The sequence below is a fragment of the Cetorhinus maximus genome, chromosome 6 (genome assembly GCF_964194155.1).
Source record: "Cetorhinus maximus chromosome 6, sCetMax3.hap1.1, whole genome shotgun sequence".
Classification (NCBI taxonomy): Eukaryota; Metazoa; Chordata; class Chondrichthyes; order Lamniformes; family Cetorhinidae; genus Cetorhinus; species Cetorhinus maximus.
The window spans coordinates 31,941,799-31,958,285 of record NC_135884.1 but is presented as its reverse complement, the minus strand read 5'-3'; the positions used below and the strand labels follow the sequence as shown (position 1 = coordinate 31,958,285).

Genomic DNA, 16,487 nt, shown 5'->3' with positions numbered 1-16,487 from the left:
GCGGGCGGGCGGGGAGGGAGGCGCGCATGCGCCCCGCTCGCCCGCGGGAGGAGTCAGAGCTTCCGAGTTGGAGAGGAGAAGGAGCCCGAGTGAGAATCAAGAGCGGACAGGTGAGGGGCGAGAGGGACCGAAGCGCCGAGAAGCCAGTGGCGGAGAACGATCCTGGTGGGAAGCGCGCAGCCTTTGCCTGAGCTGCCCCCTTTTGCTGCAGACGCGAGTGGATTAATGTGCTGGGCTTGGGGCTCCTGGAGCAGGTCCGGAGGGTGAGAGCCGCACAGAGAGGAGCTCAGCAAATACTTTCGTGGCTGCAATCAGGGGGTGGGGAGGTGGGGTTTTTTTTTGGTTGGGGGGGTGGGGGGGGGGTGGGAGGAGGAGGTTGGGGGTGGAAGAATCTCCAAACTCCGGAGCACTGCCTTCTGAGCACAGCCTCAGAATGTCAGGGAGGACTTCTGGACCATGCTTGCGAGGCACTTTGCTATCAGCGAATTGGGTTTTTTAACGGCTGCAAAATCCGAGCACACACACACACACAAAAAAACTTCACTTGGACTGGAAAAAGGAGACCTTCCCGAAGCTTGCCTATTTGAAACCTGTGCCAGCGGAGATCAAGAGTGTGTGTGTGTATGTGTTGTGTGTGTGCGGGGGCTTGGAGAGGGGGGGGCGGGGGGGAGGTGGGGGGAAGCTGGGGTAAAGCGCTAGGAGTTTATTGCTGACGATCTGGCCAAAGGCATTTTGTTCCTGAATATTTTATTTCTTCCAAAGTGTTTCCGCACATCACGCCCACAGTTTGTTAGGAGCACTAATTATTTCTATTGCAGATGGACATTGTTGTAAATAACCTTCATTCCTTGGAAGAGAACTAAGTGGCGGTATTCTTCGTTTGCACCAGTTAAAAAAGGACTGCGGTTGAGACGCTTAAATTCATTGATCCGGGTTTAAATCATTCGATCTGCAAGGCAATTTTCATCGTGTTGATCCTCGGAGCCCTTACGCCAAGGACATCTCGTGCTTAACCCGTTTCATGCTTTGGTGATAGGGATCAAGACGTTAAGCACAAGATCAGCGCAGAGGAATTACCTGCTTGATACTGTAATCTTGGATTACTTGGTGACCGCTTTGCCAAAGAAATATGGGGGTAGGTCTGCCTTGAGACTGCAGCATCGTTCGTGGCTCTTTTTTAGGCGGAGATGTGCATTTTGTTATTGTTCTGTTACGAAGGGACTCTTGCAACTATGCTCTGCGCAGCCTTTTGTATAAGCGTGTAGGAGCTGTGTGAATAGTGACCATTTCTAACATCGGGTGTAACAGTAAACTAACGTCGGGCACTACAAGTGTATGTTGGCTCTAACTTTAGTCGGGAACCTTTGCTTCTTGCTTCAGTACTGTATAAAAATTACAAGAGCCTTTTGCGGACACTAAGTGGCTTTTAGAAGTTGCACACGGGCAGATTGCGATTGATACGCCATCTGAGACCTTGATATAACTTTGAAGCGCTCACTAACACCATCTCAAGGGTTCTTTATTTTAGTTTTAATTATTGCGCCTACTTTTGTACGACAGGATGTAATAACAATACCATGATTTGAAGAGAACTCGTTTCAACTTGGATAAACATGCACATTGTCTCAAATGTTAGAGCAGGTATTGCAGTCCACGCAGCGTATAAATGCTCCACTTCCCTTCTAGGATGTACAATACTTACTCATGACGTGAAAACACGGAGTGTGTGCTTAATTACATTTTAAATATTTGAAATGTTACAAATATATTTTTCAATCTGAGTGGGCAGTAACCTAACTGTGTTGCCAAACGGTGTGCAGCTCCATCTAGTGTGGAGTTCTCTTCGTGCGATAGTTTCTCTCCCAAAAAAAACCTCTCAAGTTAAATCTTTTTAAGCACGCACAGTTCCAGCTAAAAAGCCACAGAAAGCTCAAAAGACGATTTTAAAAATGTCACAGAAAGCACCATAACGCCAAGGGATTGTATACTAACAAGGCGGATCTGATGCAAACAAACGCTTTACTTCCCCATCAGACATCAGGTTGAAAGCCAAGTGGTGATTTTAAATCCCACTTAAGGGGCCCCTGTCAGTTTGGAAAAAGTGGAAAACTATAACTACACTAAGCTGCTCCCATGCCATGATTCCTAGTTTTTCAACATGCCCACTGCTGCCGAAAGAGCAACAACCCGTGACTAGAACGAATATGATTTGGTTTACAACCTGTTAATTTCACGATTTTAATTGTGCCAAAGAAAATTGAGCCGTCCACTAGTCTCAGATGACCAGTGAGTTGAAGTACTTGTTAACCCCAGCTTGCTGACCCCGGGCACGCTGGACTTCGGAAAGATTGTGATTTGGAGTTTGGCAAAGAATGACAGATAAAATGTATGTGTTCAGAAACCACGGCATTCCAAACAAAATCAAAGTTTGGCCGAGTGGACAAAGGCAAGGCCTGGATTTTCTAGCAGCTTCAAATAAAAATGAAATTGGTGCATTTGAAGGTAGTTGCATTCTGAGTGCCGTGGAAATGACATTCACAAGTCTACGCGGAAACATAATCATTTAGAAAGGAAAGCAACGATTAAAATGCAAGATATTCTTAGTTTGCAGAGATCGCGTGGCTGGAATTCCACATTTATCAGGAAACCACAATGTCTAAAACACTAGCTGCTCTATCAGTCGATTGAACCAAGCGGAATGAAGGGCTTGACTGAATTGATCATTCGCACTATAAAAAAGCCCAACAGTACTTTCCAGAACGATTGAAATTCTTTGCTTGTAGGACGTTGAGGTTGTTTGTCTTTTAAGGCTCCCGGATGATCACGAATTTAACGCTAATGACTTAAGCAAAACATAATAAAATAGTCGAATGAAGCAGCTTTTCGGCTCCCACTCTCCAAGCTTTATTTACCGACGCAGGACGAGTTTAAAATAAAAAGACTTGCATTATTATTACTTCAATTATTATTATTTCAGTCGGACCTTAACCTTTACAATGGCCTTGATTCGTAAAATTGGCCGACTCACTTTTAATGGGGTTGTACATGTATAAACGAATCCCACATATCTCAAATTAGAGGGGTTTAGGCACTAATGGGGGACATGTCTTTAGAAGCAGCGAGTTGCTTGCGCTTGGGTGGAGGAAGAAGGGGCCTTGTTAACAGGAGTAGTTTATAGCCGAATAGCAGTCCCGAGTCTCTGAAATAGTAAGCTATTGTTACTGTTGATTGGTGGGTTGGGGGGGAAGGAGGTGGTGATGGTTGTCAATGAAATCGATAGGCTATCTGCTGTGAGTAGATATATAGTAGGAATAACGTGCTATAATTGGCTGGTGTTTCTGAATCCCTCAAAGAGAAGGAGGCACTAGCATGGGGGGCTGGGGGAAGCGAAGGGGAGACAGATAAGAGCACAGTATAAGATCCCTGCCATTGCAAGCGGGTGAATGTCAATAACTGCGTGCTGTGGAGTATGGGTGGCAGGCTCTGCTGTTGGAAGAGAGTTGGAGAGTGGATGTTAGTGGGCGCGGTGAACTCTGTCTTCGGGACTTGTGTTAGTAGCGATGGTTATCTTGTCTCCCCCCCGCCATACCACACACCTCCACCCCCAGCCCCCCCCACCTTTATAAACTGCAAAACAAGCCCCAAGTGAATCGCCAAAAAGAGACTTTTTTTTAGTAGCAGTTGAATAGTTGAGACTAATTTCTCCAAAAGATGCTTTCAGACAAAAAAAGCTTAGTTTTGTGTTTACTGCTAGATAATTACTACTTCCAAAGTTCAACATCTTTGCATATTAATTTTAATAATGATTATTGTCCCGACTTATAACAATGCTTGAGACTTGTTTATTTTTTGTAAATGTAAAGACATCACATCCCACTAACTACTCCTGCCTCCTTAACTGGTTTTGTTTACATTTTGACTGGACAGTCAAAGTTACAATGCCAGTAACTTTGTAGAAATTTATCTGCGCGAAACATTTTCGCTTATAAAACAGTTAAAACGATACATGAGGTATTTCTAAATTGCTTATTAAAATGATTAGTGCTGCATATGTTGAAACGGACCCTGTACGATTGAAAGAATGCAATGTAACAAGTATACTGTAGCAGTTGCAGATATATATTTTAAATCCCATATCTCAGTTTAAGCCGTGTGACATGTCCAGTTGAACCAATGCAATCGACTCCCCAACATTAAAAAAATAAGTTGAATTTGAAAGTAGTTAATTTTTTGGGGGAGTGCAGCAATTGCGTTTAATTCACCATTTTGGCGAAGGTCTCTTTTCGATTAATGTTGGTGAAAAAGAGAGTGGGAAGTATTCCGGAGTCACACAGCCGGGAAGTGAGCAGTGTCCTCACTGGGCTCCATTGGCATTCAGAGATGCTTTGTTTTCGGGGGGTGGACTCCCTCCCTCCCTCCCGCTCGATCATTCAAGGGGAAAGGGAGCCCCCGTGTGTTGAACACGGGACGTTTGGAACCCCAGCCCCAAGCTGATTTTGAAAATTCGGTCGGTCTTCACCACTTTGACGGGAAGTTTGGGGGGGGGGGGGGGGGTTAGGTTCCACACTTTGAAACTAAATTTCTTAACAGCCACCGATTTTTCATTCAAATCCTCCGCATTCGTTTAACATAGTAAATAGATTCTGACTGAACACACATCCTCTACGATTCCCCTTTCTCCGAGTTAACCTTACTCTCTGGTAGTTCCCCTTTCAGCGTTGTGATTTTCAAATAATCGCCGATTTCAAAACAGCGAAATAATGAAAGAAATGGCTGTAGAAAATGTAAATAAATACCCTCAGGATATCCTTTGAAAAGCTCCTGCATGAAAACCCCAAATGAATACGGTTGAATTCGCGTCTCTCATTTTGATCGTTATCATATAATCGTATTACGGAAGTAAAGTTTGCATCGTAAGGAAACCTCATCCATCCACTTTCTGCGAGTTGCGGTGCAGCCGTCTGCCCGAGCTGTACAAAGTGGTCGCTGGCTGGAAACCGCATTGAGTCCTTCTCTATAAATTGACAGCTGAGCGCCCCTAGTTTTCCGGCCCCAGCACCTCGTGTACATAGGCGATGGTTTCGATATTGCTTTTCAATTTGGCTTTGGACATTGGAATTTTCAGATAAGTAAGTGTAACTGGAGACAGGTTTAGTGATAAATGAACAGGCTGTGACATCTTGGTGATTGATACCGGGATACGGATATAAGGTGAAGTTGATCTGTGCTCCATCATGTTTGGGAACTGGACAGGAACAAACTCGGTAAAGATGTTTGGCCGGCAGTCTGTTATCTCCTTCCCCTCTTCCCACTTCTAAAAAAAGGCATCCTTAACTTGGTCCAGTGAAAAACTGATACTACTTGCATTCTAAGAATATAAAAAAGCTAACAGAAAGGTCACAGGAATGGGATGTGCAGATAGCTCCAATGGAACGGTAGAAGCGGCATAAAGAGGCCAGCAAGTCCAATGGTTGTCCGCGGGCCTGTAGTAATAAATGGTTCCTGTTCCAGAACTGATGAGTGTAGGGCACTACTGAACCATATAGGTGTAAATAATTCTTCGTTCGGTGTCTTACTTGTCAATCATTATCCCCATTTCCCTCTGTCACTGGTTGTAATTTGGAAATCAGGACTTTAGAGACGCATTGGAGTGTGTTCTGTAACCTCCACCCAGCTGATGTGATTGAATCAGTTTCCTGTTTAAATATTTCTGCTTAAGAAGATATTTACATAACTTTTTGATGCTCTTCTAACATGTACTAAGTGCACTTAGTACATTTTATATAAACAAATATTGTGACTAGCGGTAGTGCACTTATCTAGCATTGATTATCATCAAACAACCAGGGAAGGACGGTTGACTCCGTACAATCCTATCATCTGTTAATGTATCAGGTTGCAGTCTGAGTATTTCAGTGATAAAACATAAAAAGCAGTACAGAGCCCACAGAACATGTTATCTATCGGCCTAAACACTGGAATTTAACGTGAGCCGTACTGCTCACTAAAATATTAGGGACCCCGGTGAAATTGCGTTTATTTTTATATCACTATCTGGAACCTCTGTTACCGTAAACTGCCTCTGGGCACAGAGACAAATATTTCATGCTTGATCATTTTATGTTTATATTTTTTTTTAACCATAAGGTCAGTTTTCCACAAAACAACTTCTTTGGTTCTCTGCAGGGTGAGTTCGTTTGTTAGAAGTAGTCCTTAAAATATTCGGCTATTCGCAGATGTTTTCTCGAGGTAAAGTAAAAACGTTACCTCAGTTGCGTCAGGCCAATTTTACTCTTAATGTTTCAAGTTGATTACATTGATCTTCATCATTGTGATCAAAGGCGGATATTATATACCTTTTTAAAAAGTGTATTTGAACACTCCTGTATGTAGTAGCTAATAAATTTTATAATTTTAATAGTATAACTGTGTGATCACACAGTTTACTTTCCTCTCACCATTTAAAAGGGACTTTCGTGTTGCAATATAAACTAAGTTTACATTGATTAGGATCTGTCAATTAGTTCAATACTATCACAACCTCTTGGTTTAAAGTTCACACTTAATTTCGGAAATTATTTCGAGAGGTTTCAATTATCCTTAGAAATTTTGGAAGCCAGAGCTAGCGTTTGGTGCTTTATTGTAGTCAATTAGTCGGTAGTTTGTGGCACATGTTGATGCATAGAATCTGTTTCTCAAAACGAAGATGCGCTCAAGATTAGAGAAGTTTACCTTTCTGTTTCTATCTATGTTCAGTACTAGTTGATTAAATGTTTACACCTTGCTATCTAGTCGCTTGTAAACGCCCTGTAACATGCCCTTTGTCTCAAATTAGCCTACACTAGGTCGGTTGTTGCGAAAATCAGTGTGTCCCAGAATTCTCTCCTAATAAACTTTTAAATGTTTGATCCAATGCAATATTTTAACACCTATACAAAACGCAGTACTTCGCTTTCAGCAGTTCGAAGTAATGATATTAACATTCAAATATTTCAAATTCTTCTTCCACTTATATTCTCATGAGTGAATATGGGCGATAAGTGAAGGCTACGTAAGAAAAAACTGCTGACAGATTTTTCACCTTTCCATGTTCATTTGTATTATAGTTTTTGCACAGAGGAGGACAGGAACACCTGCCCCTTATAAGCAAGGAACCAGGTTCATGCGCTGTTGTAGACCTTTCATTGGCCTGCAAATAATACCTGAAAAGTGGGTGGGGAAATTCCAATGAATTTTAGGCGCAAACGACTTTCTTTACGTTTACCTTGAGGAAGATAGAGATATTTAGAACAGTGTTATTCTAATCTCTTGTGACACCATAGATTGTTTTTTGGTCCAAAATTAAAGCTACCTGAAAATGGACTCTATTAAACTCTGCCTGTAAATGGAGGGAATAAAATATCTAATTTCCATTCTTAAATAACTTTCTTTAATGCTTAGCAATATTTAGAGAGAGTACCTGTTGAGAGCAGCGGACCTATTTGCTGCAATACATTTATTTTCAGACTGAACTAAACTAGACGGTATTGTAAAATGATATGAGGCATGACGTTCTCTTTATAATTCTTGGAGTGGTCCCTGTTACCAATGGTAAAAAAAAAAAATTCTTGCATCCAGTATTCTTCTTGGGTTAACCGAAAGCTGATTTGCAGGGCGGCTTGAAGCTGAAAGATCATTTTCTAGAGGAGAGGCACTGATGCAGTACCTCAATATTCAGTATTACACCACATGTGGGTATATTTCAAACAGACAAGGTTAATTATTCGCCGTTAATTAATCTATTGGCAAAATACTGTTCCGTTTTAAGTTTGTGGAAAGCTATATTACCTTTACTATACTAAGAGAGATGTTATGTTAATAAATGGGCGAGATGAGTGCAACCAATTTCATTATTCAAAATCCTATTATAACTTGCAGGTATCTATTACAGGCCATAAGAAGAAAGGCTACTAGGAACTTTTAATCTGAAAGCGACACCTTTGTGTTGGTACTTTAGTTCAATAGAAGCTATCCATTAATTTTCTTCCCAGTTAACGGGCTCCTTCTTGCTGTACTCGCACCGCATTGCCCTGCCACATTGTCATGATTGTTCAGCATTATGGGTCGGTTGGCAGCAAGTTCTCATACATTTTCACGCCAGAAGTACAACTTGTGGATCAATGCAATCATATCAGCATGCACAGTTCTGGCAAGCAGGCTAAATATTTTACTTTGCAAGTGGATCCGCAATTCACTGCCTGTTCTGTCCATTTGTTTGCTTAGTGGGAGGGTTTTAGTTGAAACCCAAACATTTTAAAAGTCACCTAGATATTCGAGAAAGCCCTTTGCTTTAGATTTTAATATGCTTGCAAAACGTATTTGATGTTGTACAGCCCTAAGATGGGACGAATTACAAACGTCGTTTGCCCGCTGCCTGCCAAAAGTAGAATGAGATGTTGAATATGTAAATTGCTGATGAAAACTTATGTCTAACAATTTGATATCAAGCTTCACCAATAGAAACCAGCAAGAGGAGTTGTGCAACTCCTGTAGAACTACAGTCTGAAATTGGAAACATGAGCCCAGCTCGGCTGGAAATTGAAAGGGTCTTTAATTTATGGGCGCGGTGCAGTTCTATTTAGGATTAAAAAAAAGTTAGCTGCACTGCAGTCTGGTAACATAGAGAACAGATGTTTCTATGGTCGAATTTGATTAAACATTGGTGACGGAAGCATTTATATGGCGTTGTAGAAAATAAAATACTTTAGAAATTTCATACTTTGACAGTTAACTCGGGGTCGACAAAGTGCAGGGAATAAACTAATTATGGAATAAACCAAACCTTTCAAGTTTTGGCTTAACTTCGCACTAACTAAATACATTTTGGGTGAGTACTTTGTCAGTAAATTTACTTTGTTCCAACGTTGCCAAAGGGTTGTTTTAAGTAGCGTTTGTGTTTTGGATGCGGTGTGCGATTTGGATTGTAACCGCCTAGTTTAGCTGTGGCGGATATATTGAGTTGATTTCTATTATAGTCGACTGATAGATTTGGGGTTTGTTAACATAAATTATTTTCTGTGTGAGGCACGGCAGACTGTATTTCAGAAAGTGTGTGCGTAATTCTGATTCGCAACCGTAACGTTTGTGCACGAGGCTGTGCGCTAGTTGTGGGTCTGCAGGGAAAGGGGGTTCAATTTGAGGTTTAATGCAATGTCCCTCCACTAGAAACGCGGCAGTACGTTCTCTAGGATGGCCCGTAGTTCGACATGTTCTCAATTACCAGCATTCTCCCTGCACATCACAGGGATTTCTTTAGGATGTGACGTGTGTGCACAATAGAAAGTTAATAAAATTGCTTGCTGTGCTGTTTTTTTGGTATAACCTTCTTTCAGTCTCCCTATTGCTGCACTTTAAAGTGACGTCGCATCATTATAGACTCATTCTTTTTTTCATACATAAATCTTATCTGTGTTGGAAAGTGACGCTGGCTGACCTTTCCTATATTTAATTTGTTTTAAATCGTTCGGGAAAATGTTTTAAGATTTTCTAAGTAGTTGCCACCTGCTAGTGAAGTGTTTCTTCCCGGGGGAAACATCCCGCATCAGTTGAGGCATGAACTCAAGTCTTCCGTCCTACTTAGTTAGCCAAAACTGCCTGTGCAAATGGAATAAAAGCCTTACAGAATTTCACGTGTAATTCGTCGACCTTCGCCTTTCAAAAAAAATCTGATTAGATCTTTAAATTGACTATCAAAATTCGCTTGTGAAATTTTAAGTAGAGGCTGCATTCCCATCCAGTAGTGCAAATATTGTTAGAAGTCCTTCTTATAAATTTAAGGAACGGCACAATTACTGGGGCAAATAAGTAAAAAAAACATTGTTTTTTACAAGAACCACCTATTTAGTCTCTTGCTATGAAATCCAGCGGCTTATTTCTTATTGCAGTTCGGTTTCTTGTACAAAACGGGCTAATGGTTTCGGTCCTCGTGAATATAAACTTCTCTAGACGCCAGGGCTCCCATCTCATTTTGGATCGCTTCTACGTAGCCGATCTAATTTGTAACGACCAATTTGTAAAAAGGTCGGCTGAAGGACAGTACCGACGACATTAAAGCACAATTATTACTTAATATGTATTGCTTCACGAAGATTAGAATGATTGAGGGTATTTGGAAGAATCCCATTTCAGTATATGGACAAATCCCTTCCGATGATCTTCTCATGGTGTTTTTATGCTCCCGACTCAAAACTAGGAGTTACCACCTCTTGGCAAATATTTACACATAAATTATCACCCCCTTTGAGAATAATTAAGAAGACTTCTCCCTTTTCGCTTGGTTACTTTGGCTATATTTCAAAACTACCAAAGACAACCCCGTGCAAGGATCAGTTGAATTGAGTCTTAGCAAACGGGGCTGGGGATGTTGAGAGGCTTGAAATGTGCACTTACATAGACTTCTCAAAATGACAGCAACTCTCCAAAGTGACAAGAGTTTTGCCTAACTATGATGTATTAAGGATCAAGCTAAGCTAATATATTGCTGCTGGTACTTGTCCCAAGTAGGTGATCAGGTCACATTTTAATATTCTTTTCTGTACAGAATATTGCGCCTTTCTTTACCTCATCGAGTCGGTACAGCAGCTTTGTGACCAAATGTTCCTTTTTAAGACTATCTTGTCTGGACTGCAATTGTCCGCCAATTACAGTGATTCGAACACATCTGGTAAATTATTCCAGATGTGTGTGAGCTAGTGTAATTGATGGTCAGCCAATGGGAGATTAGAGATGGTCCTTGAACACAAGGAGCCACCTTTTCATCTAAAGTTACGTGTTAACATTATTGTATTACTAGTCATAATTCTTGTGGACGTTTGTCTATCCTCCCCGGCTTCCTTGATGTGCATGGGTTATGATTTATGTTGTGCAGAGTGGAGGAGAGACAGTGCAAGGAGCGGTTTACACAGCTTTAAAAAGTGCCATGGCCTGGAAATACCTGCTCGTTACTGCCACTCTCTTATCGGGCTGCAAACAGGTCCTAGTAGAAGCAAGCTCGTGGTGGTGAGTTCCACGTTTTTAAAATCTAACGCGCGAATATGTGTTCATTATAAACGTCATGGGTTCATATTTTGTGTCTGAGCTGCATCATTATGGGGCAAAGCCGTTAAAACACACTGGTGTTATCGATGTGTACACACGTAGACATCACCCCAGTGCAACTCCGTCTGTGTATACTTATCTCAGTGTAGCCTTCCGTTTAGTGGGTTTTAACTAGCAAAGGAAATTCATTCCCTGATATCTATGCTTCAACTTGCGGAATCCAGGGTCCATTCCCCCCAAAGTGCTTGTCCAGGTAGAAAATTTGGAAATCGGACTGTCTGCGGCGAAGCGGATGCTGCCGTTTGAGTTGCTTTATGCGATGTGGCGGACTCGTGGCATTGTTGAAATGTCCTGAGATAAGAAATGAAGGTTCGGGGAACTTCAAAGTAATTGACAGAAAGAAAGACTTCCCTTGTGCAGGTGAATTTTTCCTCGGCTGTCCTTTTTTTTTTAGGAATTCTGCCACATCAGGAAAGTGAATTCCTCTTGAACGAAAAGACATTTCTACCCCTCTCCTGTAACTTTACGGTAGAGTTTTTAAAAAAAAACCTGTGCCTGGATAGTCATTCAATTTCAAATTTCACCATGTCCTTCCTCACAACCATTTTTGTCGAAACATGTACTAGTTAACTAATAAAAGTGAACGTAGCTTTGTTACTTAACACAGCTCGTAACCCACTTGCAGCATGTTCCTAAAGAGCTGATTTGCCGCAATCGCCTGAAATATTCTGATAATTATTTCTATTGCACATCACTTGGCAATGTTAAATGTTACTGTTAAAGCAGAACGCCGGGACAACTATTATTGGCTGCAAGAAAGTGGATATAAGTCGAGTTAATTTAAGTGATTCAATTCGAACTGTGAAAAAAACTGCTGAGATTTTTTTCTATGTTAATGCCTTTCGCTGTTACACCCAACCAACTTTTGAACATTATAGCTGTCGTTTTCCCACTCGAATGGATTTAGACAAGGATATTTGAGGAATAAAAATGGTTTGGCAACACTTCCTAATTATTAAAACAGATTTAATTTTCAAATGTTTAATGTTTTATTCCAAATGTATGCTAAGTGAGTCAATTTTCACAAACACCAAAAGTCTACATCCTGAATGATTTTAGTACTTTGTCTTCACCATTTGCAATCTCTCCCTTGTAGAGCTCATAGATTATGTTTCTTTTTTTTAGCTCCCTGGCCAAAATTATGAAATGCTTAGAGGTCTTCCTTTGAAACTATGGAAATGATGTGAATGGAGATGACATCTTTTGCCAAACTTTTTTTTTTCCACTTCAGGTCTTTAGCCATGAATCCCATTCAAATACCAGAGGTGTACATTATCGGAGCCCAGCCTTTGTGTAGCCAGCTGGCTGGGCTTTCGCAAGGCCAGAAGAAGCTTTGCCAATTGTACCGGGATCACATGCAGTATATTGGAGAGGGTGCCAAAACTGGCATCAAGGAATGCCAACATCAATTCAGACACCGACGGTGGAACTGCAGCACTGTTGATAACACATCTGTCTTCGGCAGGGTCATGCAGATAGGTACATTTCCCCAAAAGAATCATGTTGTGTTAGAAATTGTAGTTTGTGCATGCATGTGTGTATATTTGCATAATTATATTTGCATTTCTTTCATTGCACTACAAGAAATATACAAATTTACTCATCTTATCTGTGTTTGTTCGCACAGCTCCTGTTGCAGACTTCCTTACTATTTTCCTGCTTGAATTTCCTGAAGCCCTTCTGTTCTTATTGAATAGCTCACCTTTTATTTTTTCCTTTTAATGCATCTGATGCATTTGTATGACTAATATTTTTTTCACTTTTCCACAAAGTCCTGTATGAGAAAAAATCTTAATGACAACAACTCTTTAGTAAAACAAAACAACAGCAGAACAGGTAAAAACATAAATTGACTACAAGTAATGGCCCATCATACTTAAAGGAAAACAAATTAGGTCATTTCAAATATTCCACTCAGTGACAGACCTGACCAAACATAAATTGTAATTACTTTGTGCTACCACTCTAAGACCAATGTGTGCAAAGTAGCTAGCAAGACCCATGTTACATTGTTGGTTTCCAAATAACACTTCCATCATCGGGAGAAATCTTTGCATGTGCATGTGCAGAGTTCAGCTTGATGGTAGAAGTATTAACGTCTATAGAGTCAGGATAGGTATGCCTATTTTACTCATAGTTGGTTACTGGTTAAGGGCATATATTAGCTAAAACAAATAGAGATTTATACTTCATTATTTAATTTAGTTTTTGAAAACTCATCCCTTCACCATAATTGACTTCATCAAACATGTGGATTCTACATGTCTTTCACAACTTGATGGGGAGATATCACATCTTTTGGAGCAGCACAGTTGCATTAGATAAAGAATGTGGTTTGATGACAGTTAAGGCTTCATCTGGTTTTGGGTTGGCCTTTGGCAGATCACACCAGGAAAAGAGCCATGCTCAAACTGCCGGGGTTTTAGACTATTTATGTTTGAAATTGGATTTTTTGAATCTTTCATGCAAACATATACATTTATTTACCCTTAATGTTTGCTAACTTGATTCTATAATTCAGTTCAATATTTATCCCTAAATCAACATCACTAAAAGCAGATTATCTGGTCATTATCACATTGCTATTTGTTGGACTTAGTTGTGAGCAAATTGGCTGCTGCATTTCCTATATTAATACTGTGACAACACTTCAAAAAGAGTAACTCATTGACTGTAAATTGCTTTGGGATGTCCCGAGGTCATGAAAGGCATTAAATAAATGCATGTCTTTCTTTTATAAGGTATGAGAAGCTTGACTTCTAGTCTCAAAGAACTGTCATGGAACCAAGTTGTATGTTCAAGGCAACTTTCATCCTAATTAACCTCAGCATAATCAAGCCTATGAAAAATTATAGTTTAGCAGCACTTTTAGTCATGGGCAGGGATTGTGTTCTTTACACCTTCAGTTGTAGTTCACGTATCCAGTTTTGGCCAGTGTCCAGTGACACCATAGATTTAGTTTTTTTGATGTATTGGGAACTGCAATAACTTCAATTCCTGTTTGTGTTTTACTACAAATTGGAGACCAGTTAAAAACCATAATCTGACGATAAATCTGAACAAATATTGCCCATCGCTCATGTGCACGAGCTGATATAATGACTCAGAATCATTTTATATCTGTTTCTGTATAATTTATGATGTTACTTTTTTTTATTACTTTCCTCTTTCACTTTAGCCTTAGCTATTGCATGGCACCACTGGCAAAGTGCCTCAGGGCTAATTACTTTGTAGGTTTGGCTAGCTGAAAAGCAAAGGAACCAGCTTGTTTTCAAGCTGCATGCATCCACGTGGAATCCTTTGTGATCTCTTTGCATTTCTTCTGCATCTGATACTTATGTGGCTCCTTGTAGCACTTCTATAACCATCAGTCAAGCTCCTTGTCCATACCTAAGCAATATTTTATACAATTTTACTTCTTCAAATGACAAGTGAAAAGTTAATCTAGATTTTAATTATTCCCAAATGGCAAGTAATCTTTACAAACTTCTTTTATCTAATAATGGCACTAAATCCTGTACCAATCTTAACTGGAGTTACTTGTGTGTATTTTTCTCTTATTGAATGTTTACTGAATTTTGAATTTTGGTACAGTTGAATAGGCGGCAGGAGTTTCTGCTAGTTTGCACTGTTTTTCCAGTGCAATTTGTTTGAAATTGGCTGGAAGATTGAGGAATTTCAAGCACAAATTATGTCTAGTGCAAGTCAAGTTTCTGTAATGTTCTGCACTAGTTTTAGTAACACCTACTGGGAGGCGGCCCTAACTCACAAAATTGGCCACGCCCCAGATCAAATTAATCACTATTGCGAATTTCTGCTAATTGCTCCTCTTTGAAGACTTACGAAGAGGCTTTTAAAATGAAGGCACCTTTTAAAAGTTTATTTTTGTTAACTTACTAAGAAACTGACTACTGTCCCACCAACTTAACTCGTAACTGGTTCTGTGTAGATTTTTTAAAGTCATTTAAAATTGGGTTACTCATAGGTAATGGACTAAGCACTCTGATTAAAAATGGTTGCTTTTTGTAATGTGTCCATTTTCAGCTGCATTAATAAAACTACACTAGCTTACTACTCTTAAATACATAAGGAATGTTTATTGATGCAAAGAAATTTAAAAAAATGTTCTAAAACATTCCCTGATTGGGCTGATTGTACATTCGGTGATATGCAAATAAGTTTGAGTGGGAACTTGAGCAAAAAAGTCTTAAAAGTGGCACAGTTTTGAGCGCAATTTGCATCTGGATCTCCAATTATACTCAAAGCGGAAAGTCTTGGTTAAGTTGACTGACAATGACATGGCTCTATCCTACAAAAGCAATGCTTGTTACTTTTTCAAAGGATTTTCAGAACAAGATTCCAAATAGCTCTGTTAGATTCTATTTTCCATTTTTTCTGGTCTTAATTCCCCAAGAAGATCTTGGTTAGTGCATTACTTGATAATACTCTAGAAATAATCCACACGTTCTTAAATGTATTCCAGAGCCCTACTGCAATGTATTTGAGAGAATGAGGCATGTAGCATTACTTTAGCAGGGTAGCATCTTCTCCCTCCTTTAGTTATCATGTGATGTGTACAATTATTTCATCTTTCCAACTACTAAGAGCCTTCTGGGTCTTGCATAAATAGCCATGATTATATGTAGGAACTAGGTTATCAAACTGATTTTGAATGTGTGTTTTTAAAACACAGAATGTTTGATTTACTCTTCTGCATTGATACCATTTATATTTTCCATTAGGAAGCCGAGAGACTGCTTTCACCTATGGGATCTCTGCTGCTGGAGTGGTGCATGCTATCAGCCGGGCTTGTCGTGAAGGGGAGCTGGCCACATGTGGCTGTAGTCGTGCTGCACGGCCCAAGGATTTACCACGTGACTGGCTATGGGGTGGCTGTGGAGATAATGTAGAGTATGGCTACCGGTTTGCAAAGGAGTTTGTGGATGCCAGGGAGAGGGAGAAGATCTATCAGAAAGGAACATATGATAGCGCCAGGACATTCATGAATCTGCATAACAATGAGGCTGGAAGAAGGGTAAATTGATCTTTCATACTTTTGAGTTTATTTATGATATAAAGACCTAACGTGCATCTACAGTAATATATTGAAGAGATATCCATTCATTTAATTTTTTCCTATTCTTTGATAGTTCATTTTTAAAATTAGCTGCGAATAATTGTTTGTTTCACAAATGCTTGTGACCAATTTTAGAATGTTCAAAAGTATCAATTCTACTCAGTGGGTAGCCTCTAAGTCAAGAAATTGAGAGGTTGAAGCCCCACTCTATAGAGTTGACACCTCAGTGTGGTATTGAGGGAATGCTACATTGTCAGAAGTCCGGTCCTTCAGG

At 40.0% G+C, this 16,487-nt stretch overlaps 1 protein-coding gene across 3 annotated transcripts; it reads left to right on the top strand.

The window, feature by feature from the left end:
• Positions 1-661: 661 nt before the first annotated feature.
• On the top strand, positions 662-16,195 carry wnt5a (wingless-type MMTV integration site family, member 5a). 3 transcript variants are annotated; one of them, XM_078543516.1, is made up of 4 exons: positions 662-1,135; positions 10,907-11,037; positions 12,368-12,615; positions 15,879-16,195. In XM_078543516.1, exons 1-4 carry the CDS (start codon positions 1,130-1,132, stop codon positions 16,178-16,180), a joined length of 687 nt encoding a protein of 228 aa, XP_078399642.1. In that variant the 5' UTR covers positions 662-1,129; the 3' UTR covers positions 16,181-16,195. The 3 variants fall into 3 exon arrangements, with proteins under 3 accessions (XP_078399642.1, XP_078399644.1, XP_078399643.1); XM_078543518.1 differs by lacking the exon at positions 662-1,135 and adding an exon at positions 4,806-5,129; XM_078543517.1 differs by lacking the exon at positions 662-1,135 and adding an exon at positions 8,687-8,866.
• Positions 16,196-16,487: the final 292 nt, after the last annotated feature.